At 35.5% G+C, this 26,283-nt stretch overlaps 1 protein-coding gene across 4 annotated transcripts in view; it reads right to left on the bottom strand.

Moving 5' to 3' along the window:
- Positions 1 to 1,977: 1,977 nt before the first annotated feature.
- Positions 1,978 to 26,283, bottom strand: part of LOC111039100 (nucleolysin TIAR) — a 345,265-nt gene continuing 320,959 nt past the window's right edge. For 3 of the 4 annotated variants that reach the window (XM_022322531.1, XM_022322459.1, XM_022322697.1), the window contains 4 exons: positions 10,903 to 11,083; positions 7,213 to 7,357; positions 6,931 to 7,097; positions 1,978 to 4,227 (listed from right to left, as the gene is read on the bottom strand). In XM_022322531.1, coding sequence (XP_022178223.1) covers positions 3,903 to 4,227; positions 6,931 to 7,097; positions 7,213 to 7,357; positions 10,903 to 11,083 — 818 coding nt within the window. In that variant the 3' untranslated portion in view covers positions 1,978 to 3,902. The remainder of the gene's footprint in view (positions 4,228 to 6,930; positions 7,098 to 7,212; positions 7,358 to 10,902; positions 11,084 to 26,283) is intronic. The other variant, XM_022322614.1, reaches the window with a different exon arrangement.

Genomic DNA, 26,283 nt, shown 5'->3' on the forward strand with positions numbered 1-26,283 from the left:
ATATCGTTATATTATGGTCATCAATACAGTTATACTAGTTAAATAACAGTTGTAACATTTTTATTTACTTGTTATATGGTACTTAAAAATTACTCGCACAACATGTATTATAATGTATTACAATAATATATTTTAATTTTAATCCTAAAAAAACACTAACAACTAATGATTTTTGTTTATAGTTTTTTTTTCGTTTTTTACGTTTTTTTAAAATTTTTTTTTAATAACTCTATAATCATCATTATGTATTAACGTTGTAATAATTATATTATATGGTGCAAATTTAACCTAAATGTTACAATGTACATAATTGTTTTTTTTTTATTATTCAATAATAATAATAATAATAATAATTATGACTTAGCTCGTCTGGTTCACGACCAGTGTAACTTACACGCTATGCTTACACGTTACACTTTGGTTTATCCTAGGCGATTATTATTCATCAATATTTATATAGTATAATTGTTTTATTTATATGTACACGCTTTTCGTTTTAATCGAACGTTTTGTTTTCCTTTCGCTCTTTTCGTTATTAATAATTTGAGATATATATGTATATATATAATATAGTCTATATATATATATAGTTATTTTTATATTCAATTTGTTTATTTTATAAAACTACTCGATGGCTACGATTCGGCCTACGCACGTTTCCCATCTAATTAATTAGTTGTGTTTTCATCAACAAAAAAACATTTACTACAATTTAGCACACTTTAATTTACATAGATTATATTCTTATATAATAGTAAAATAATATTATTACATATTATTTTTATACTAGGGAATCGTAAAAAAAAACCACCAACACGATTATTTTGCGGGTCGTTATATATATATATATATATATATATATATAAATATATAATGTAACATATATATACAAAGAAACGAACAAAAAAATGTGTGATTTAAATCGGCAGACAAATGGTGGTGTGTGATGTGAGTGTATTGAGCACAGGAAATAATTTCGGTGGGGAGCACTCGAAGCGAAGATCTTGGTTTTGGATGAAAAACATTTGTATTATTAATATAATATGCGTTATATTGTAATAACATATTATAGAGCTATTATAGTGGACGTGATTATTTTCATTTAATTGGTATAGTTATTTTTGTTTTGCATTCAAAGGGACACGTTTCGATAATGATATTATCATATTATTATATAGTTATATACCAAAAACTGACAAACATAACACAACAAAATATAATATTGTAATCGTATTACCTATAACATTCTATATAAAAATGAAAACAGCTCACTATATAAAAGTATTATTTTTCTTTCCGTATAAATATTTACAAAAGTCAGATAGAACAGCAAAACGTAGCGAAATTATTACACATTGCGAAAAAAAATAATAGTAATAATAACTATATATTACGTAGGTAGTACGCGTTATGCCTATAGACTCGTATTATTACAAAATGAGCGAATTGATCGCTATCGATAACATAATAATTTATACTATTTACATACACACGCACATGCACACGTGCAACCGTGTGTTTCTGTAGCGCGTGTGTGAGTGCACAATAATAATAATAAAATATAATAATATAACATTCGGTTATATATTTATTTATATTATGTATTAACGCACTTTTGTTCTCTGGAGCCATCATATTATTGTGTAATATCATACAAAAATGCTTCATTAATACTATCGTTGTTCAAACGGGTGAAGTGAAAAGTAAAATAATAATAAATAAAAACATCAACAGAAATGTGCTGAATAAAAATATATCATATTTTTCCAATGTATAAAAAAAAATTGTTTGGCAATCGATGTCCTACACTTTTCAATAATGCGCTGTCATTATCAGTATAGGAATAATAGGTATATTGTATATATTATAACATAATATCATAATTAAATCATTATATTAGTTACTTTTAATATTATTATTTTTATTTTTTGAGCATGTAAGCACAATTATTATTATGTATATTATCATCCATCTTTAACTTGCTACTAAATATTTTATGACTAAATAATTTTTTTTTTTTTCGTTTTTATCGTTTAATTATCGATTTTATTATTTTTTTTTATCACAATTCTTCATCACTCGTGTCGATGATATGTTACGTTTTTTTATTTGGTTAGCGATCTATTGTTTTAAAAAACCGAATGCGACCCATCGGGGGATTCGACACCGTACAAACGAATAATAATACATTAATATACCGGCCCGTATAATAATATAATATAATATAATAATATATAATATTGATTTTTTTGTTTTTTGGCGCCCCAAATGATTTATTTACAATTCGTTCGGTACACCGGCAGGGCTTTCGGGGTATTGTAAATTTGATTGGCTTGACTATGTGTGTAGCAGAAAGCGGAGTTTGGAAGAATTATCGTATCGCGTTTTTGGGCTCCAGAATTCAGTCGTCCTCAGACCAGCAGGCTCGGCGTAAGCCACTCTTCGTCGGCTATCTGCAAACCACATCAGTGCCCTTATATAGTATTACATCGTACGTGAATATGTGAATCAATATGTGTGTTAGTTATTTTTATTTTCCGTGTATGTGTGTGTGTTTTTTTTGTGCGAGGAACTTGTATAGGTACAAAACCCGTGAATTTCGGCTCTATATTTTAGTATCGGGAGTATAGCGATATCATAATATTATTATTATTATTGTACGACGTATACACGAGAACACGGCGACCGAACGACTGCAATGCATCGGCGACTGATTAGGTTCAGCGCATTTGTGTTTTCAGATTTGAAAAAAAAAATATAAAATAATATACGAGTAGTTATCAATAATTCAGAGATCCAAGTTATGAATAATTCACTTGTCGATGGGTGCAAGTAAACACCGCGAATAGATAATTTTCCAATATCATATTTTTAAAATAGCAGCAGCCACCGTGATGCGCAGTATAGCTAACGAAATTATTAAACTATTGCAATCGTCGTCGTCGTCGTCGTCGTCTTCGGCAACATAATATAATAATATTTTAATAACAGGTAAGCATCAAGTGTGAGAGGGTTAAGCCGAAGTTAAGTTCGTCGACAAATAACATCACAAGCACAATAAACATGACGGTGGTGCGGTTTGGTTTTTGTTGTTTGTTTTTTTTTTTGGTGTGGTGGGTGGGGGTGACATGAATCTATTTCCTGTGCAAACCTAATCACACTCAAATGAGTTCACACGACAGTTTGTCCGAACGGGATACGCGGGGTTTGCCGAATGTTCGCCTCGTAGCAGTATAAAAACAACTAAAATATACAAAATTATAAAAAAAAAATTCTACTAAAAATAATTATAATAAATAATAACGTTAAGAGCATTCTCGTCTACAAAATTAGCTATATACGTTTCATCAAACTATGTGCATATCGAATTCGACAGATTCGAAAACAAAAAAAAAACCATAATAGACAATTATAACTAATAATAATAATAATAATAATAATAATAATAATAATAATAATAATCTTATTGAATACCGGACGCGTACATTGAGTTTGCAATCGACCGGTATCGTATTTAATATTATAATAGCGTAAATAATAATAATTAAAAAAAAAAAAACTAATCATAATAACGAAAGCGCGTGATAAGTGTGCCGGGGAGCGTCTTACGTAGGGTAGGTAGTGGCTTTTCAGGTGGGGGGGAATGTGGGGGTGGGTGGTAACGATTTGCGCGTCTTCGTGTCCATTTAGACTTATTGGTATTTCGAAAAAAATTCGATACAAAAAATATGCATGAGCTGAAAAATTGGGCACTATTCGTTAGGGGTTCAGGCCAAAGGGGCTTAAGGCGCGTAATACAATTTCGTGGGACGATAAGCGCCGTCGGATCGGTCGGCTGCGGAGGCTGTGGATGCTGCGGCGATGGCGGCGGCGGCGGTGGAGGCTGCGGCTGTGGAGGCTGATCACGAGGTGGCCATTTTCAGTATGGATAGCTCGTTGGCCTCGTAACCACCGTGGTGCTGGTGGTGGAGGTGGTGATGGTGGTGGTGGAGGTGATCGTACATGGGCCACGCGGACGCCTGCACCGGTGCGGGGTGTTGTTTTACCTGAAACTGGTGGAGCGTCGGATAGGCCGGGATCATGGCGGCGGCGGCGGGCGGCGGGGCTGGTGCCGGGGCCGACTGTTGGGCCGCTACGGCAGACGCGATCTGTTGGCCCGGTTGCAGGGCACCTGGTTGAGTCCACGCTGTCGTCGCTCCCGTTGGCAGTGCTTGCATTCCCATCCGGCTGCGAAAACGAAAAGCGAAAATGCAAACAGTTTGTTTTAATTTGTTGTGTCAAAATGTTGGTAAGACATTAGATATTGTCGATTTACATAGTTTGATGTTATACATAGTGTACCACTGAAATAATCAGTGATGGTGGTACCGGTGCTGAGAGTTCTTTGACATAATATCATACAATTTAATTGTATACAAATCTGGGGATGTGCCACACTTTCTCGCCCCATTACTTTTCGGCTATTCAGCTAATAGCTTCGGCCCTGAACGAAACCTTACATGAAGATTTACAATTTTGACCATAAGTTGACCAACTAACCAAAATAATATATTATAATAGGTTTCACTCCAAACTGCAATACCTTCCTAACCCTTTCGTCTCCCATCTCCCATCTCCCATCACCAAGTTCTCTTCCTAATCCACCTCGGCGCCGCAATAGACATTTCTGTCGTGACCAATTATAAAAGAATATTGATTTAATTAATTAATTTTCTGATAGGTAGTTCCTTCGCCGGATGACTTCGGTCATCTGATGCTTCATGTGATGTTTTCACTTATTATGTACATGTTCATGTCAGTCATCTATTTTACTTATTGTGTTAAAAAATATAGATTGTAAAATTTTCGAATAAAAAAAAAAAAATAAAAACTACGTAGATACTAGGTATGGTGCAAATTAAGAATATTATGAAATATAAAATAACAACATTTTTTCGTAGATACTAATCGACATTTTCTTATTTTATTATACTGTATAATGAAAATAGTATCGTTAGACCCATCTTATTGCAGTATGACTAATATTGTGGGAAATTTAGGTAAAAATCATCAACAAGCAAACAGAAAAGGCACTCAAGTCAAAAGAGTATGAAAAAACACAACTTTCCCCAGTGACACTTCCTGCTTACGCGCAAATAACCACCATTATTCTTATTTTATCTTAGCCTCTGATTAAAACTAATAAGTACACAGCTCTCCTCATACACCACCAAACACGTAGTATTATGTATATAGAAAAAATAAACTCAAGGTGGAAGAAGTTGGAACGTAAAAACAATTTTAAATTAATCTTAAATGCCCACGTCGAAAAGAAATATTTTGTAAAACCATTTCTGGGAGTGGGCTGGGATGGTTGGATTCAAAACATGTATAAGCAAGTAGAGGATGGTATTAGGCACCAACAATATAATAGTATGACAACATATTATATTATTATTTATTTATATTTTATAATAATGTTACCGATAACTATGAATTGTACGTGGATAAGTAATCGAATCTCATTCAAAAATTTCAATTGGTTGACAAAACATCCACAATAATATACTATATATACATAACAATTGATAAAACACTGAGTTTCATTATTAAACTATTTTTAAATTTACAACAGTGTTTACTCCGAGTAATAGATTTATCATTTGGCGAAACAATTTCTATATTATCAAATATAATACATATTATTTTAATATGGAGTACTCCAATAATATTGCGATGTAGACGTCGAGGTTTTTAACAGCTTATTTGTGGCTTTGCATACTCGTATCAATCTAGTTTATTTCGTGTACCTACCTCTGGCACCACTAGGATGGTGTATTATTTAGTGGAAAAATAATTGTTTAAGAATTTACTCTTTCCAACAAATTGTCTTAAAAGTGCAAAAATTAATTTATAATACGTTTAATATGCTGTAAACGGCAAATCATAACATACGATTCAGTGCAATTCAATAATTTTTTTTAAACATATTCTACTATATTTTGACACGTGCTGAACACCGTTTTTTTATGAAGTCGATAATTATTTAATTTTAATATTCTGTAGTGTATAATGAAATAATATTATGTTATTGGAAGAGATAGAGAGAGAATTGTCGCAAGACACGTTTTCACCAATATTAATTTTATTACGTCCAAGTGCTGTTCAAGCAATTGATTTAAATCGAATAGAAAAAATAAAATATAACGCAGTGCGACTTTAATTAAAACGAGCGAAATACTATTCAACGTGTTTATCCAACTGTGGAAAACACAGTTTTACATTTAATGAAAATGTATTTACCTAGTGTAAATTTGGGAAACTTCACCTTGGTACCTGCTACTTTTCATAAATTTTACATTATTTAGAAATAAAAAATATTAATTATATTATCTTTGGACGAAAAATAATTCAAATTCAATCAGTACACGCTACATTTCAATAACGGTTAATCCAATCGGATTTTAAAATGTTTTTATTTCCATATTTTACGTACAAATGTTATTTAAACTAATTTTCGAATTTATTACAATGAAGGTAGGCGGTAATTCGGTCATCCGAAGTTATCCAATTGTTTGTCCAATTGTTGCAGCACTTACCCAAACCTTAGCTGCAGGTAAGAGCTTATTCGATCGATTCAAATATTCGGGATCTCAAAAGTTGTTGTATAAATATTTGTATTACACGTGTAAAAATATACTTGAAAAATAACCGCAATAAGAAGTGTCGGACTACGAAAATAAAAAAAATTAACCAACTCCCTAGAGTGGCACCTGTATCAAAGCTGTTATACAATTAAACGATTTTCTACGATGCTGCAAAGCTATATACATTTAACAATAATAGTTTTGATCCAATTTCGAAAACCCGATCATGCGTCCATAATGTATTCTATCCTGTTATTCTATTTAGCGTCATGATTATTTATAACGATCGTAGCATTTGACTTACCCGAGATACCCTTGTTGGTAGCCAAACTGTCCATACGTGTAACCTTGCACTCCTTGCAGGAACTGTCCCTGTAGCTGTGTGGCCGGATAGCTCTGCGGGTACCAGTAACCGAGCTGCTGGCCGTACGCCGCGGCGGTGTACGGGAACTGTGTGCTGCTGAGCGCCGCCTGAAACGTTAAAAAAAAAGGGCCGAGGGGCGGAAGTCAGTCAGGGTCGAGTCCAGTCGGCATTCCGGAAGTTTCGCACGGAAAACAGCCAAGTCCGCGGTGGCTCGGAACTTACCTGCGACGAGCACACTTGCGACGCGTTTTGCGACACGATCGGTTCACCGGACTCCTTGCCCCACGAACACTTGACCGGCTGCCCGTTGATGTCCGAGTTGTGGACGGCCACTATAGCGTGAGTGGCCGATTCCTTCGTGGCGAATCTGGAACATCCGACAAAGCGGAAAGCGGTTTTTGTTCAAAACGTTCGCACAGAGTCGCGCGGATGTCGGAGATACATTTTTAATCCTACCGGGTCGCTTAAATATTGAGGACAAACGGTCCGCAGGTCCTGGCCCCTAACACGGTTTCTCGAAAATGGTTGCCCGAAAACAAGCAGGTATATATACTTAATAATAGATGCACACACATTCGACAAAATACACGCCCGCGTGTTTACGTGCGAGTATATAGCCGAGTCGTCGGGGATGCATTCTTAATCCGTTTACAATTGGCCGGGAAAGAGGCCGCCGCCGCCTCTGCGCAGTCCGTGGGGAAGTACAGGAAACCGTCCGACACAATCTTTCTCTCTACCCTTCTGCTACCTCCCCCCCATACCCCCCACTCGTTCCGACCACCTCCGACGACGCTTCACTACCGCCGTCAAAGGTATTGGGTCGTTTCGGATGTACGCTCATGTATTATATATACTATAGCCGGTGTGTGTGCAGTATTATATATGTACCTATGTATATATTATATACATATATAGGTACGTATATAATATGTATGGTATGTATATATTATATATATATATATATATATTCCGACTGGTAAACACAGTCCGACCTAGCTAGTATACCACTACTGTAAACAAGGTAACGAACTTTATTAGCTCGGCACGTATCCACTGATGCCGAAGTCTTGGAGCGAATGAATATTTTAAGCTCCTAAGTAGCCAGCGGGCCGGAACTCTGGCGGGGCCGACGAGAGAAAACAAACATTCCGTTTCACAACGTTAAGACATTATGGAAACAAAAACCCGGTAGTCCCTCGACATTTTTCAACGAAATTAGTGTATGTCTATTTCGTTATTTCCGTCGCAGTGTATTATTATTAGAATATAATATGTATACATCATAATATATAACAATGCAATACTATATGTGCATACAGAAATCGGAGGGACGAAGACGACGTGCATTACTCCGGCATGGGTATACCGTTTATCTTATTATTACTATTATTATTATTCGTCTGTAACTCTGAAATCTCGCTTCCCGCGTAATGATTTGAGGGTTGCCCAAACGATTTATGGTCGGCCGATTTCACGGGTTGAATGTCGCGCAGGACAACGCATAAAACTTTACGCATTAAATACGCGCGGCCGACCGGCGGCGGCGGGTCGCTATAAAATTTCAATTCAGTTTTTCCCGATGTCTCATGAGTAATTCAGACGGGCGGTCGACTGCAGGGTCTAAAAATATGGTTTTATGGAGATACCGAGATCTGTGCACGGGGCGAGGTCAAAGGAAACCGCGGATCATCCCACAGGAATTGTTCGGGATTGAACGAACCTGGTATTTCGGTAAGCGTGGTATACATATACATATATAATCGCGTCTCTGTGTAGCCGGAGGAGTAGTACGAGCGATACAACACCGTTTTGTTTTAGTATATTCGACAGGTATTTAACTTGTTCGATAGATACAATACGTTTATTAGCGTATAATCCGATTACACCATTGTTCAGAAATTATCCTTTCAGATCAGTGCTGTTCGTATAGGTCATAATATATATCACTGCGTAACTATTATACTATATTATGTAGGTACTTAAATAAACCCTAGATTATAATTTTCTACAATGTACGTGTTCAAAAGTTATATAAATGTTTATCTATATATTATAAAGTAATGAATAATGTTTGACTGAATGCAAAACGTTTTATATGAAAATAAAAATATGATATCATTATAAAAAGTCGAAAAATTCGTACAGCTATAAAAAACAAAATACACTGTCGACAAACAAAGATCATCTCAATTACCTATATAGAAAGTATTGATAAAGGTTATATATATATATATATATGATATTATGTAAATATTATACTACGTAATGTGTATAAGTACTTATGTTAATATTATCAAAGCTAAATAACGGTGTAACGTTAAGGCTTATCATAATTGTAAATATACAAATTATCTCATAAATTGCTCGTGAAATGAAAATAACTAAAAAGTCGTCATAAAAAAATCAATATTATTTCGCAAACTACCGTTTTGGATTAATTGTATTGTTTGTTTGCGTATGCAAATAAGAAACAGAGTAACGGGACTATAATATGTGTATCATAACGACGACTGAACAAATGTCGCTCGTATTATTTCATATTTTTAAGTAGCTTATAGTCATATAATATTACGCAGTGAAATACCACCAAAATATTAGAGGGCGCTAGTGAGTCGTCAAAGAATCTATACTTACTATTATAATACGAGTAGTATGGTCTTGAAAAATAAAATTTCAGAAAGTGAACGATTTATGCATTTCAGGGAAATGGGATTTGAGAATTTTAGAACGTCACTGCACTAGGTACTCAAAGTCTTCGTCTCGACAACGCACACAATATTATATACCTACCTACTACAACAGTATGTCAAGACAATGTGAAATCAGTTCAACGCAAAGTCCGAAGTCGCTCGTCGGCTTTTGCTAGGAGCCTAAGGTAGATCTCCGTGGCAAGACGATTGTGTGCATATAATATACACACACACGCTCGCTCGCGCGTGTGTGTGTGTGTGTGTGTGTGTAGTGAAGTTGGGGACGACGGGCTCTTGGGCGGAAAACGCCGTTAATTTATGTATACGAGGTTGGAATGATGCCGAGCGTACGGGTTAATGATTTACCAGTAATATGGTGAATATATGGACCAAACTACTAAAGTACCGCCTACCCGCCTTTCAAAGGCCACACACAACACACGTGGAACCCACACACACACACACACACAACCATATATATATATATATATAAATAAATATATATAGTATTAGTGCTGTTCATTACATTCTGGAAACGACAAGAACCACTGTCGTCCGCGGCAGTGGTCGAATGGCAGCGGTGGTGGCGGAGAATGTAGTGTAGGTGGTGGCAAAAGTGGAGGCGGTCGGTACATTAGGATATCCGTAGTCGTGTTTTCGCCGAGTGCACACTCTCTCGAGATACCCTACCCACGCGGCGTTTGAATAATTAAATCATGTTACTAGCGAAATCGGAGCGACCTGCCGTTGCGATTCGGTTGAAATCCGATTACCTGCCGAAGAATTTCGTGTGTCCTTTCATTTATTTATTTTTTTTTTCATCTGCGCAGATCGATACTGGGATTCGTCTTTGGTTTCACGTTTTGGTTCGATAAACTTCGAAGGAAGAAAAATTAAATAAAACGAAAAAATTGACAACTTCGAAATTACTTCCAATAAACAGCCATCTATAATATGCTCATCGTTGGTGCACAAAGTCAATAGGGTTCGAACCGAAAAAAATTGAAAGTTAAGTTTTTGGATATTAAAATTAATGTTTTGATGGTTTTCGAGAGGCGCGCTCAGATCGGCGCTCTGCCGCTGCGTATTAATTTTTTCACAAATATCCCCCTTTACTCATTATAATATTAAATTATAGTAAATATTGTTCACAGTGATTGTTAAATTTCACTAATATTACGAGCATAGTAATATTATTATAATGATGACGTCGTCGACTTACCGGACGAATGCGTAACCCTTGTCTTTGAACACCCGTATCTCTTGGATGTTACCAAACGGAGCGAACGTCTTTTGCACCAGCTCGTCAGTGAGTCCGCTGGTCAGTCCACCACAGTACACCGTGCAGTTGGTCGGGCTCGATTGGTTGTATACTTCGTCGAACGTCAGCGGTTTGGTGTTGGCTGAAACAAAACGGAAGAAATCATTATTGTAGAACACAGCTATCAATACAAACGATTGAAATATAATTAGGTAATATTAAAGATTCGATCGGGTTGTGTTTTGTTCTGTCGCGAGAAAAAACCACATTTTTTACCAACGGCTTCCGTTCACATACCTACGACTCGTCGTGGTAAACAGTTAAATAAAACTCTAACCGTGAACGTCTAATGTCGGGGTAAAGCGACATCCATCGCTGTTCGTTATCGTTTATCGTCGTGTTGTTTTACGCTATCTTATTAATATAATTATGCGTGTTGACTATTGTTACACAACCATCGCAATAGTATATAATATACAGGTAGACACCGAGAAAGCGGAAATATAGGCGTTTGCTTATAACTCGTATATAATAGTATTACTATTATTGTGTGTGTGTGCTCGCACGTGTACGGCGTTATTGTTCCGGTTATAACTTCAACCCCCTAACCACCCGCACACATCTGTGTGTATGGTGTTAAACTTGTTTCGGACTCGCAGCTCAGAGCCTATACAACTGTTGGGTATACCTAACAAACCATCCCCTTCTTCGAGGGCACATGCGGGCGTTGACAATTACGTCAAAACTTGCTAGACAATAGACAGACACATTTATATATAAATACTAAATAGGTATATATATATATATGTGTGTGTGTGTGTGCGTGTGTGTGTATACACGATACGTATATAATATGTACGTTGGCATAGTTGTTGGCGAGAATTCTCATTTCGATAGTGTTTCCAAGTCAAACATAGTTGGGAGAAGAATAGTTTCGGCGGAGCAAACGTCAATCAATGACAAGCCTGAAAATTGTTTCGTTTCTAGTTGCAAGGCGGACGGCGATGCCACTGTTTGATTTACAATTATTTGCTTTCGAAAAAATTAATCGATTCAGAACTATTTGTAAAGTAATAATAATAATATGATGACGATGGCGTTGCCTTTCTTAAAGCAAGTGTACATTACATTATATTATGACCTCGTCCCGTTCGTCGAGAAAAGAGACTACTGCAACGGCCGATGGGAAGTCGTAGCTAGGGGAGAGACTTGATTCGAGGGCCAGCAGACTCTCCGCCGAGCAGCATGTACCTATATTGCGGGTGATGCGTATGTCAGTATACCATTGTGTTTGTGACGGGAGGTAATTTTACCGTCATCTCCCCTTGAGTAAGAGACACACCCCTTGTGTGTGTGTTGGAAAGCAATACATTAATATGACGTGGTATGTCGGATATCAATTATTATTCTCGGAACTTCGTGAATTCACACATTACTTAGGAACTTGTATAATATTCGAAATCTTAATCGACACAAATTTGAAATTTGTTGCATACCATGTTAGCAACTCAAACTAAGAAATATACGCTTTATATTTGCTATTTTAACAGTAATATACTTAAGTAAGTGATTTCGAGAAGTTTTATGTAATATCATTTATCACTTATCAATTAACCAGTTGCAGTCTAAGTTTGCATTTTCGTGTGTATGTTTACCATTAAATTTTGATTCTGTGATGTGATTACTCTCTTAAACATTATTATTGAATATTATCATTTATACTCTATTAAAACTTATAATTATTATCAGACGTATCTTATAACTACAGTAATCGAGAGCCAATTTTATTATTGAATTATGGGATTTATATAAATACAATTAATATTAATATTTTGTTAATAGGTATATCAATTATCAACGAAACAAATCTTTAATTATAAATGAGCCTTCAAGCACCCCTGTGTTTGTTCATGTCTTGAATACCTACCTTCAATGTATCAAATATTTATTCATTACTGCTTATATATTTAAATAGTTTAAGATATTTTTAGAATATGTAATATGTATGCACAATGAACATATTTCATTGTTTTTCTAGCAATCTAGAGCATAAAGTTCCGAGGTCTGAATCATTATTTATTTATACAATATACCACTGATGTAGTAGTAGTGACATTTGCGGTGGGCAACGAGGTGAAATCGAATCCACCGATTGCGGCGACCACGTATAGTGTATATACCTACGTCCTACATGCATATTATACGAAGACAATATGCATGCGGCGTATAATAATATTCAATCGACCAGCCTTTGCGGTCTATATACGGCTAGTGTATAGAGACGATATACTGCAGTGGCGCACACCGAGATATTGTCCCGACGACGAGCGAGTCGACAATAAAAGTTTTATTTACATTAAACAAAGTGTACTCGGACACGCAACCAATTAGCAAATTGTCCGTGCGTAATGGCGGTTTCCTCCGGCGAATTATCCACACGAATGGAAATGCTCAGACAAACTTTCTCGGCGCATTTGGCAAGTATTCTGCTCCTTCTTCTTTAAGTTTTCAAGTGGTCGGGGCTGGGGGCCGTCACTGTTTTTCTGCCCCCCTCCCCCCTACCCTGCTCCTCTTCTGCCACACCGATCTGATTCGCTATGTACATAGTATGTACATACAGATATAGATATGCGCACCCTCTCCGCTAAAATCTCCGCTAATGTTATAGTGTATATAATCATTTTCCGTCGCGGGGGGTTTTCACCGTCCCACTATTTCTACTCCCCCAATATATATATAATATGTATATATATATTTATATTTTGTTTTAGGAAATAAATGTTGTTTTTTTCCCGCAATCCCCGCTACGGGCCACCATATAATTTCCAAAGATTTATGAGGTCGTAAAACTTCGGGGGTTCTTTAACTCAAAAATTCAAATTCCACCGGGGATTCAACGATGAAAAACCAACTACGGCCAAAAATATACACACACATACGTATAATGTAACATACGCATATTTGGGTGTGCGTACGATTTTCTTTTCTCTTTTCAATTTTGATCTTTTGTACGTTTGCCAGATATGATCGCGGTAAAAAGAACCACAAGAACGGCGATGATGAAATAATTGATTTTTTATATTTGTTTGTATCTTTTTATCCTTTTCGTAAACCGACACTATGTTGCGGCGATCAGTTATAACAATATTCTCGGAAAAACAATCAATTTGAGGGTGAATAGAAATTTAAAAAAAAAAGAAAAATTCGGATATCATAAACTGTATACAACATATTTGGTTTAGGTTTACACGCGAGTCTATATGAAATCCATATACAGAGTGTAACAGAAATAAATGACAAAAATAGTGAAAATTACGTATAAGGATAATAACTAATTGAAGAAAAATACTCATGTTAGGAAATCCCTAAAAAATAATATTTTGAAAAAATGTATTACCTTTTACGCTTAATTACTTCGAAAACAATTTAAAAAATAAATAACTAGACTTAAATTAATGTTTGCGCATTAAAATTGTTCTAATGATCTAATTCACAAAGTAGCTATTTTTAAATTTTCCAAAAAGTTTGAATCAAATTCAAACATTTTTATTTTCATTCTCAAGAAATAAAAATGAAAAACAGCTAGTATACTATAAATGTAGCCAAAGTGTTAATAAATTATATGTATAAATAAATATTTTTTTAAAATATTGATTATAAAAAAAGTTATTTCATTAGCCAGCTCTTCCCGTTACACCCTGTATATGTGTATATAAAAAAAAAATAATACTACTATACAATGATGATGTGGTGGTAAACCTACGTCACGTCACGCTTGTGGGAAAACGGCTCTGGGGAGGGCAAGACAGTCTCGAGGGAAATTTTGAATTAATTCGAATGCATAATTCATATGCCCGCGGGCACTGCCACGGTGTTATGATAAATTCCGTTGCTAATTTAATGCGTTTTAGATACATTACATATTGATGCTGTTTTCAATACGATTCCGGCAGCGATATATGTATTGAAATCTGAGACCCGAACCAGAGTATATTATATATATATAATATATTATAATATACTATATAATATATATACACGTATAGGTATACTTACACGGTGAGTGTGCCGAATTAACCCTCACACATTGACAAGTCTTCACACGCTTCGATGAGTTACTATACACGGTTATCCGTCATCGAGGGCGGTGCGGATAGACGGTAAAAGGCGGATCGGCGTGCGAAAACTTTGAAAATATAATACTGCGTGGCAAAGTTCGTTTCGACACCGATTTAACACGACCGGAACGCGAGCGTCGCATACGATTTCATTGCTGTACAATGTATTATATGGATATGTGTACAGTATAGTGCTGGAAATCGCGAATTCCGCGCCGAAGCGTAATTTTATTGGAAGAGTTTTCTCAAACGCGCCTTAAATATTCACCCGCAAATCCGATCGTAGGGTATTGTAAGTTACACCACCAAATGTGTTATTATTATTATTATTATTATTACAGAGTATAACCACCTCACGGTAGTCGGAAAAAATTACTGACAAAAATAAACACACCCAGGTAAAATGGCGCCCGCGGGAAGAAAATCCCTGGAAATAAAAGTCCAAGCGAGTGCCATAATACAATATAATATTGTACTAAAATATAATACTTTGTTATATTGTTGGGTACCTAATAAAGCTGTTAAACTTTCATAGTTATACTTATACATTTTTTGAATGTTTATTATAAAGTATACCTTCAATAAAACGAGGTTATGAAATGCTTTTGATAAAAAAAATGTTGTCGTTTTGGATAGGCTGCATGGGACGAATTTGATTTCCGATTTGACTTTGTTCACGTGACTAAGGGAAGCCATATAGAAATTTTTTTATAGGTATCGTTGAATAAATAATTTTGAATATTATTTTTTATGTAATATATCATAAGATTATTATTATATTAGCCTAAACATAAACCTACCTAGTACCTATAATCATTTGATATCAGACGAATCATTTTGAATAAACCGGCAGGTATATACTTTGTGGACTATTACGTACCCGTCAACATTTTGTTTAGTTTTCGCTCTGTTTTTGAACTATTGCAATTATTCTAATGTACAACCGTAAAAAAAAAATTATAGACTCGGCTCGGAAATAAAATATACACATTTGATTATTGTTTAAAAATATCGAATATCATGCAATCGTGCTTGTTGTAGGTATAATGTATTTTTATTATACAGAAATAAATTGAGGGCAAATCCTATATAACGTTGGTGGTACATACTTTATTCAACAAAATTAAAATATTACGATATTATATAATACATATAGATATAAATACTGTACCAAAGCTGTGTAATTATTATTTGGCAGCCGCTCGACGATAAGCGGCCGATATAATATTATATTATAGTTATAATACTATATAGAAGGTACAAAATCAAGGGCTTATTTTAAACTATTATACACTGCTGCACGGACGGTGGACGGTTCGATTAAACGAGAATTAGTTTATTATATTAGCACAATATTATTATTGTATTGCAATCAAATTCTTCGTAGTTTACAACAGCAAGCATAGGCAATACACAGACAACACGATCGGACGTAGGTACGACCCTTGTATATAGGTATTATAGGTGTATGTGCATCTATATAAATATAATATTGCTGTCGAACTGGGCCTTCAGTATATATACACAGGGCTTTGTTCATGAATAATTGAACTTTAGAGCAAATTACATCGGCCTGCATCAAGATAATATAAAAGTTGGTTTTTGTTTACATTTATCGAGAATAAAAATAAAGGTTCAATTTACATATTATGGGTGTTATACTTTTTCTCCCCCCTATCGGTATGCACCCTCCTCTGGTGAGCTTGGGCAAAGGATATATTATAATGACCGCTGCTCCTGGAGGAGTAGGTATATATATTATTATAATATAGAACGTTGGGTTAAATAAGATTTTCCTTTTACTGCGCTCACAGTTGTACCTACGCATTGTATGCGGATATTTAAATCGTAACATTCCGATAGAAATCCCCATTAAATTTATTGCTCAGTCAGATAGTTTTAAAAAACACATTTTTAATTCACATACAACAATATGCACGGTAAACGAGTACCACAGCGAGTTTAAATCGAACACACCCGCATACATCGAGGGTTTTAAACATAATATTATAACATTATTGTAACGACAGAGAAAAAAGGCGCATCTACTGTATTATTATTTATTATATAATACCGGTGGAGTTTTGCGTTCGTCCCAAAAAAGCGCTTCAACAATAACAACAACAACAACAACTACTGAGCGTGTACCACCTATTGGCCCTTAATTATTTCCGATTTTAAATATTTTTTAAAACCGTCGATTAATTGGTGTACCATTGACAAAACGTCATTAATCAAAAGACACCGTGCTACACCAACCCCCTTACCTACCCCTACTACAACCCACAGCCCGATCGCCGATGACGGTACCTGTATACATCCAGCCAGGTGGGCGTTTAATTATCAGTGTACGATTTTGAAATATCGTTACTTAACAAAGTCTCATCAATCTAATTAAAGCACTGTTGTTGTACCTTTCCCAACATTAATCCATTAATTCGGGGGTAGTGCCTGGATGCATGCGTATACACCCGGAGTGATACGAGTTGAATGATCGAAATATTTCGCGACTGTGCTCGGAGTACCTGCATCAGAGATATAATAATATTATCATCCCAGACAGCTACAGGGTAATAATATGTGACTTAGATAGGATAGACTCCATAAGATGGAGTGGCTCATCACCATATACAGCCGCAAATCTAAAGATTATCGTCACACAATTAAGTTGTGTTTTGGATAATATACTTATTTAAACGGATTCATTCGATTATTTTTATGAACTGATTTGGTTTATAGATAAATTGAAATAAAATATCGTTAATATTATGGTTTTATCGAGCTGCACTGTGGCTCAACTTTTATTTGAGTTGGGTCTATAATTTCGGTTACCATATAGGTTATACGGGTTACGTTCCATGTTTATGGTTCCATGTATGGATTATAATAAATGGGCATGGAATTATATGATCCACTATAAAATTTCATATTATTTTACAGTGTATGTATCTAACCTTGAAAAGCACGTAACTATTTTTAAAATGTACACCCTCCACAAAAACCACTCCATATGCAGAGTATTTAGGTCAAATCGACGTACGAGCATAAAATGTAGGACGACGCAACAAACAAAAAAATACCACGCGAGTGTCAAAAGGTTCTTAGCTGTACATCGTTACACCCGGAAAATGCTATATTATTATGTAACGTGCAACCGCGAAAGTGCACTCTCGAATGGTTTTAAAGAAATCGATTAAGTTAAAACCGCAAGATGGTCGTGAGCAGAGAACACAACACATAAACGTCTTTCAAATATAATAGGTAGGTATAGGTTCGAAATATAAACTGCATTATGACATTATATACCTAGGCAAACATATTATTCAGTTATAATGCAATACCTACCCCTGCAGTATACATTGCGACTCGTTTCAGAAATGTGTTAATCGGATTCACGAAAGATTTGCTTGTCGTTATATTTTATTCACAGTATATTCTGTCACGATCATAATCCGAATAAACGAAAACGCACCGATGCAGATTTGTATTCACGATTGGCACCAGGCGGCATTTTTTTCCGCCGTATATATTATGTGATATTTATAGTAATTCCAAAAAAGGATTGACGCGATAATACCTGCTTTAAGTGTGATGTGTGTATATTGTACCAATGTTTTAAGCAAGATTAAAACTCGATCCCGGATAACGGGTTTCTGTTAAAACATCTTTTTTTGCGCTTGTTCGCATTGTACCTTTTAGAATAACAATGGAATGAAGGTGTACCTACTTAAAATCAAATACATATGCAATTAGCGATTTGATATCCTCTAAAGACGAAAGTATTACTCTAACTGATATAATATATATGAAGGTACGTTTTTTTTGTCTGTCATTAAGTGCGTACACATAATAATGTAGGTATTAATACAATACCTGCATACAGCTGAGTGATTCGCCGGCTGTAGACGTGGAGGCGAGATGCGATTAAATAAAAACGAACGGTAAACATCCGGAAAATCCAAATCCCCGGGGATAACGATTTTCTCTCATCCGACAAATATGCCGCGGAAAAATATTTATTTCAAAAAGTGAGCGGCGTCCGTCCGTCCGTCCGGGCGGCGGCGGCGGCGTGGTTTTAAACCTCTTTCAGGGCTCGCTGGTCGAAATAATCCAATCGGCGTAAGTCTCCGAAGCGTCGTAAGCGTCTCGTCTTATTGGATCGATCCCCTGTCCTTAACCAACACCCCACCTCCTCGATCCACTACCGACCCAACCGTTGTTTTGGCATCTCCGAATTTGATATTTTGTTAAAACCCTGTGACAAGACCGTACGGCTGAGCAGACGGTATATATATTGGACTAGGCGTATATATACACGCGGCAATCGATATCGTGAGCAAGCACACTACAATATAATATAGGTACATGATGGCTGCGTGTTTGTTGTTGGTTTTGGCGAGCAACGGGGTAACGACTGATAGTCATGATGGTGGCGTGGGGTGAGTTGGCAGTATCAAAAACTGTGTTTGCGACGACCAATAAACGGCGAACGATGATAATATTATAATAATAATATGCTGTAAATTGATATTTTTTCGATTTCAATAAAAAGTTTTATATTCCTATTTACCCGACGACGACAGGAAATGGCGCATACAACGATAATTTAATTTTCACGTCAAACGGCGCATATCGAAATCGTATAGTGCATACGAAATGTTTTTAAATATTTCCAGAAAGCTTGTCGTGGTATATTGTCGTACGGCGTACGGCGTACCTATACCTACCTATCTATATAAAATATATATTATTATGTATATTGGACGATCGGAGCAGCCATGTTATAGTAATATATTGAAATAGGTATTGAAGAGTTCATATTTATATCAAAACGAGTGTACACTATATATAACATACTAATGTACTATATTATTATAATATATAATAAATATACGTGAAAAAAACAACCGTACTTATTCTTGTAAGACGTTGTTCGTTATTCACAGAACCGTGCACGTATTGGAGCGAAAAAAAGCGTAATATGTATAATATATACAATAATATTATACTAATACAATTTTATTATTTGTGAAGGATTTGTCAATATAATTCCATGCAATATCGAATGTCGAACCAATACGACTGCAGGTGTATTATAGTCACGGCGTATATTTGTATCGATATAGCATTCGTGTTAAAGTCTACACGGTTTTCGTACGCATTATATACTTTTAACACGAATATAATGCGAAACGCATTTCATTAAAATATTAATGTTGCACACGGAAAATGTATAATGTGATCAGAATTCAATTTACCTGAGTGCTTGAAGTCGTCAAGTGCGTATACGCGTACATTAATAAAAATCAAACAATTATTGTTATTTCGATAACTCGCGTCACGCGAAGTACCTATAATATAAAAAAGGCGCAGGTTAAGAGAAAAGTGATTTTAATAGATCGAACGGACTGCGGTTGAGATGACGATGATAATAATAATAATAATAATAATATTACTATTATTGTTATTATTATACTCGTATTTTGTACGGTTACCGATACATAAACATTATATAGGAACCATAAATATCGAGAGAGCCGTTCCAAAGAATAAACGAAAAAAGAAATTAAGAAAAACATAACTTTCGCGAGCCATCGTCGTAAATATTTTCGCTTCTTCACTTCAACCACAAATTGATACATTATTCTGCTGTAGTTATGGACGTGCCACCTTACTGTATATAATAATGTATAAAACAGGTTGGGAGAGAGAGAACCATCGGCAGCGGTTGGATAATCGTAATTTCAAATAACTATACTTAACGCTAAATTATAAAGTGTACGCCTAACTACGTTCGAACGATAATTTTATGATATACTGTGACGCATTGGTCGTCGGTACAATAAATGGCACACACCTATTAATATTATATAACAATACAAAACAACTAGAAACCTACTACATCTTCAAACAGCGAATGTCCATAGTTGCCTAGCTTAAGAACAATAATTTTAAAAAAAAATACCACAACCACCCGCAATATAATGATAATTATATTGCGAGTGATACGTCATTATAACATTATTACTGCTGTGTGAGACATTAAAACCAGCCACGTTAATTCGTTTGCACACACACGGCGTTATTAGGACTTTGTGTTATAATAATAATAATGATAAAATGATGTATTGAACGATTTGCAAGCGTATAATATTATTACGTAGCATAGGACTATAATGGTTTAATATTTACAATGTTGGCATACAAACACACAAACAGACTAATATAACAACATAACATGGCAATTGTTTCACACGATTCATAACAAAAGGGTAGGTCAGATCTATGCTTAGTTCACACTCCCCGGCCGGGGCCCAGAGCCTCGGATTCGCCTAACAAATTAGAAAATGTGTTTCAAGTGTCGTATATAATCCCTCAGCATTTAAAATGTTAAGTTTTACAGTGAAATAACGAAGGAATCACATATATAATTACTAAAAATAATAATCTAACATAACCATGGGGAAAATATAATGGTGGAACAATATCTGGGGTTCAGACATACAGTAATATTTTCAGACAACCCTATACAGACTTTTTGTTCCTTGCACTGATCGTAACCATACTTTGCGTCTTGGAGATTGGAGATATGATATCGCCCATACCCAGTAGCTGTTCGTATGAACTATTTGGTGTAATTCAAATAAGGTTAAATTGCTTTTTCTACTTCTACCAATAGATGGATAATTTTTCTGAAGCAATTAATATGAACAGTAAAAAAAAAATTTGTATTTTAAAGAGACACCAACACTTGTAAATAGTACCTAAATACACACGCCTTATGTCAGGCGTCGCGATTGAATTCGCAATAGGGCTCGCAAATACTAAGAACTGACTTAAAGGTAGAGGTAATCGTAACTCTAAACCTATTAAACCACGATTATAATATTATGACATCGATTCGCGTTATCTGAAGACAGCGGGACTTTGTTTAGCTAAGAATACTCGTGAGTCGTGAATGACAAGGGTCAATTAAATCAGAAACTGCAACATCATTCGGGGAGTTCGACTACTATAATATTATCGACGACACTATATCAATCGCTTTGTAGACGGCTGAAAACCGATAAACTAAACAAGTACCAATATTATTATACCTTTGATGTATTATTATATCGGTTGTCGAGTACAAGCGGAATGTGTGTAGATAGTAGAACAAATAAAATATAACAATATCAAACAACGAGCGTGTATGAATTGGGCCCTATATATTTTAGTGCAGTGACTATGACACACATGCGTATAGATATTATAAAAATATTTTTTTCGATCATATCATTAAATGTTCACGTCAGGAGACGGTCACATGCGATTTTATACTTCATTCCAATTAGATAAATCACAGTTTATCATCGTTTATTGTAAGCTTTATCATAATATGATTTAATGTTCCCGGCGCTAATCTGCGCAACTTTTCTCCTTTCCGGGTCCCGTTCTGTGCGACAAATTACTTATATAATGAACCCATTTTGCGTATGATGGCACTAGCTAATGATGGATCCTATAACATCTAATCATCTTATTGTGTGTAATTATTTTGTACTACATTATTATCTGCTAATATTATGTATGTTATAGTGTATTATATTTTTGTTAATTATTAATTTTATATAAATGTCAAGGGCCTATCCCGTTTACTATTATAAATAAATAAATAAATAAATATGGTATAGTGTCTTGGACAACATAAAGCACACCACCGTCAGGTGGTTGTTCATAATATTCGTCGTAATATTTAACTAATGGTATTACGGGACAGCACACACCGTACGAATTCGATGTCATTGAATTATAATACGCATTTATATGCTCCGTCGTAACTTGCTCAACCGAATATTCGGATGCTCAATCACAGTGGTAAAAAAATGTTTGCAAACCGTCATTGCGTTTTGGGTCAAAGAGGGTTATAATACATGTGTTAGTTATAGTACAGTCCAAACAAAACTCGATTTGAAATCCGTGGGTGCCAGTTTAGAGTTTATGAGAGATGTTTATTAGAATATTATTTCAGTTCGTAAAAGACAACTTTGGTCACCTACGGGACACTATTTTAACTATACACACACCACTTATGGACAGTTTAATATAATATCTGCATACTATTATATCGTTACACTATTATGAAAAATGTATTTTAGCCTTTTCTCAAAAACGGCACCTAATGAGATTTTTCGATCGCACCAGCCGCGTTACGAATACTGCAGGCAGTGCTGCATTCGCATGACCTTTTCGCGTGTACGGGAAACGCTATTGCGATAGATATTCATATAATATAATAATATATGTATATGCGCGCATATATATCGTATTATGTACGCCACCGCCGCCGCACGCACCGATCCAGTAACCGTCCGGGAAGCCAATGGACTCGCGTGTAAATAAATCTTCGGAGGATAAAAAATTTGAATTTCAAAACGTCGGCGAACGATGACTGAGTGCCCCGTAATGTATCAGGCACCGTGGAACGGCGTATTTTACAATAGAGTTTTACACTCGAATGCACAGTCTGCCGTCCTCGCCGCCCGTCCGCCCGTCCGCTCCGCGGCCTTTATATAGTGCATCGAAATAAATTCATTTTTTTCCTCTCGGTACGTTTCCACTACTAAACTATACGTCTGCTACTACTGCGTACGCGGGGCGGAAGAATAAAATATTATAGAGAAACGTATATACACGCTCGCGTATCGCCAGGAATTTATGATAACCGTGTGCGGGATCGCAGTATGGAATCCAAATGACCGATGGCAAGACGAGGAAACGCACATAGTCGCCGCCCGCCGGGTGAAACAATAATAAGGGGCCGCGGAAAATAGGAAAATCGAAACGGTGAGACCCGCGGACCGGCATCACCCGGTATATAAAAAAAAGAAACAATATTGTATTGTTATTGACGATCGAATTCGCTGAACCGAATGCACCATTCATATGTTGTATAATAATGATAAAATAAGTACGCGCTCACACGGGGTTTCTGACGTAGTCGGCCCAGCAGCACCTTCGCCTCCCCGCCCGTCGAGAGTTCTTCACGTCCTGCTTATCCTGTTGGATGGGTACACATAAAATTATGCATTGATGCATACGATAAGACCACGTCGTTAAGACACTGCAAGACGACGATATTGTTCGAACTTTTTTTTTTTACTGTGTTTACTACTTCTTATATAATAAATGTGGCAAATGCGACATTATATTGGAGACCATAAACTTATTCGGAGATCATATTATTATAACGTTGTTTGTCTGCGGATATGGGTATTTTCGTGATTTTATGTTAGTGAATCGCTTTTCAAGTATGAAAATATGTAAACAGAGGAAATGTTGATAATAAAAAATAATAATTCATCATCAGATATGGCATGTATATATTTATGAACAATGATCTTACCGCCTCTTGTCTACGACTGAACGGCTCAGGTTCAGGTAAACCACTAGGTCTACATAAGACTTGCAAAATATTGGTCTATATTTCCTCGAGGGCCAGATTATAATATTATAGTCGCGTGGAGGACCTTAAAAGGTGTACCGTCTAAGTACCTGGTTGTGAGACTGTTTGCAACAATAAATGTTGTGACCGTCGCTAGTTTATAACAATAATAACAATATTACACATGTATACCAATATTAGGCCAATTACGTTGTTTAATACTTAACCTCGTTCAGAGTTAAGTAATATAATATGTATATATTGTATATAATATTACATATTATTAGCTATGATACATTTTAAAGTAAGGTCCTTAAGTATATTGTTCGAAATGTCTAAAAATCAGACTTTGAATAACAGGATAGTTCAAGAAAAAATGGGGATGAGCATTGAGCATGATTGGTGAATCACTCCGTGTATATTTTATATTATGATATTATAGTGGACTTGCCTAACACAAACGTTTTGCACTCAAAAGCATCGAGTCACTTCGACTGCGTTGTTACCTTGTGGGCATATAATAAAGAACATTTTGTCAGACATTGAAACGACATTTACGTTCAGCGTTTTAGGCATTTCAAAGTGATAAATAATATATATAATATGCTTATGTGCAGCTGAGAATTGAGAATTCATGTTGTACAAATAATGGTCGGCGTTGCATATTAATAACGTCCGGCCATTTTCGCATACAGTGAATCATTTTTGCGATCCCCCCTCCAGTAATAATGACCTGCAGTGATTTATATGCATTTTTAAAGTAACTGCAAAACCTACACGGAGAAATCGGGTATCCTCGTTCCAGCGGATACCATCAGCAACTTCAATATTTATAGTGGCATTAAGACCGACCCCCTCGAAAGTAACGAAACGAAATGGCAAAGGTAATTACGACCATTTACAAGTTTATAAATACAAGGGAAACAAAAAAAAATCGGTACTATTTCCTAGTGGCCGCCGCGCGCTTCACCCCTAACAACTTCGAACGTAATCACGGTTCGGTTGCGGTAATTTAATTTTTCCTTATTTATTCAAAATCACAGGTAGAGAAAAACACACTACTTATCTTTGATAATTATCAAGATAAAATTGCACGTACCCGTGACAAAATGCCGTAAAATAATATACGAAATGCAAAATAAATTTGTGATCTGATTACACGGTATTGCATAAAATAAATTTTTAATTAGACCTTGTGTTCAACCACTTGGAAATAAAACGCAAAACGTATTTATAATACACGGTTAACGTGCCCGCACTATAGTACTGCAAAAAAAAAAAAAAACTAAACAGAGTAAGACCATTATAATAATATTTTTTCCAACGAGTTTTGATATACCTACCTGATTATAAATCGGAATATTCGTTCGAAAACAATATTTTACATTGTAATAATATACAATGTAATAAAACAGAGACAGCGATGAATAAAACATTCAGATGAAGTGTATATACAGACATAAACACGCAGTATCAATGAATGATGCGGGTGAAATAAAAAAAAAAAACTGTTTTTCTGTTTGAACAATTTTTAACCAAAATTCGATCAACTTTAGAAGCACTTCAACAACAGACACAAAGTTATGTTATTAAAATTAAAGACGATTCAACAACTATTTAATAGTCTGCGTAGCTTTTACGAAATGCGTATTCATAACACGTAGAATAAGTTTGAGAAACGAACGGCAAACGCTATGAAATTAAACATTTTCAATATATAATAATAATAATAATATCATCCAACGTAGTAGAAAGCGTACAGATGTGATATAAATAATATTAGACTCGCGTGTCGTGACC

Source organism: Myzus persicae, unplaced genomic scaffold (assembly GCF_001856785.1).
Source record: "Myzus persicae strain clone G006 unplaced genomic scaffold, MPER_G0061.0, whole genome shotgun sequence".
NCBI lineage: Eukaryota > Metazoa > Arthropoda > Insecta > Hemiptera > Aphididae > Myzus > Myzus persicae.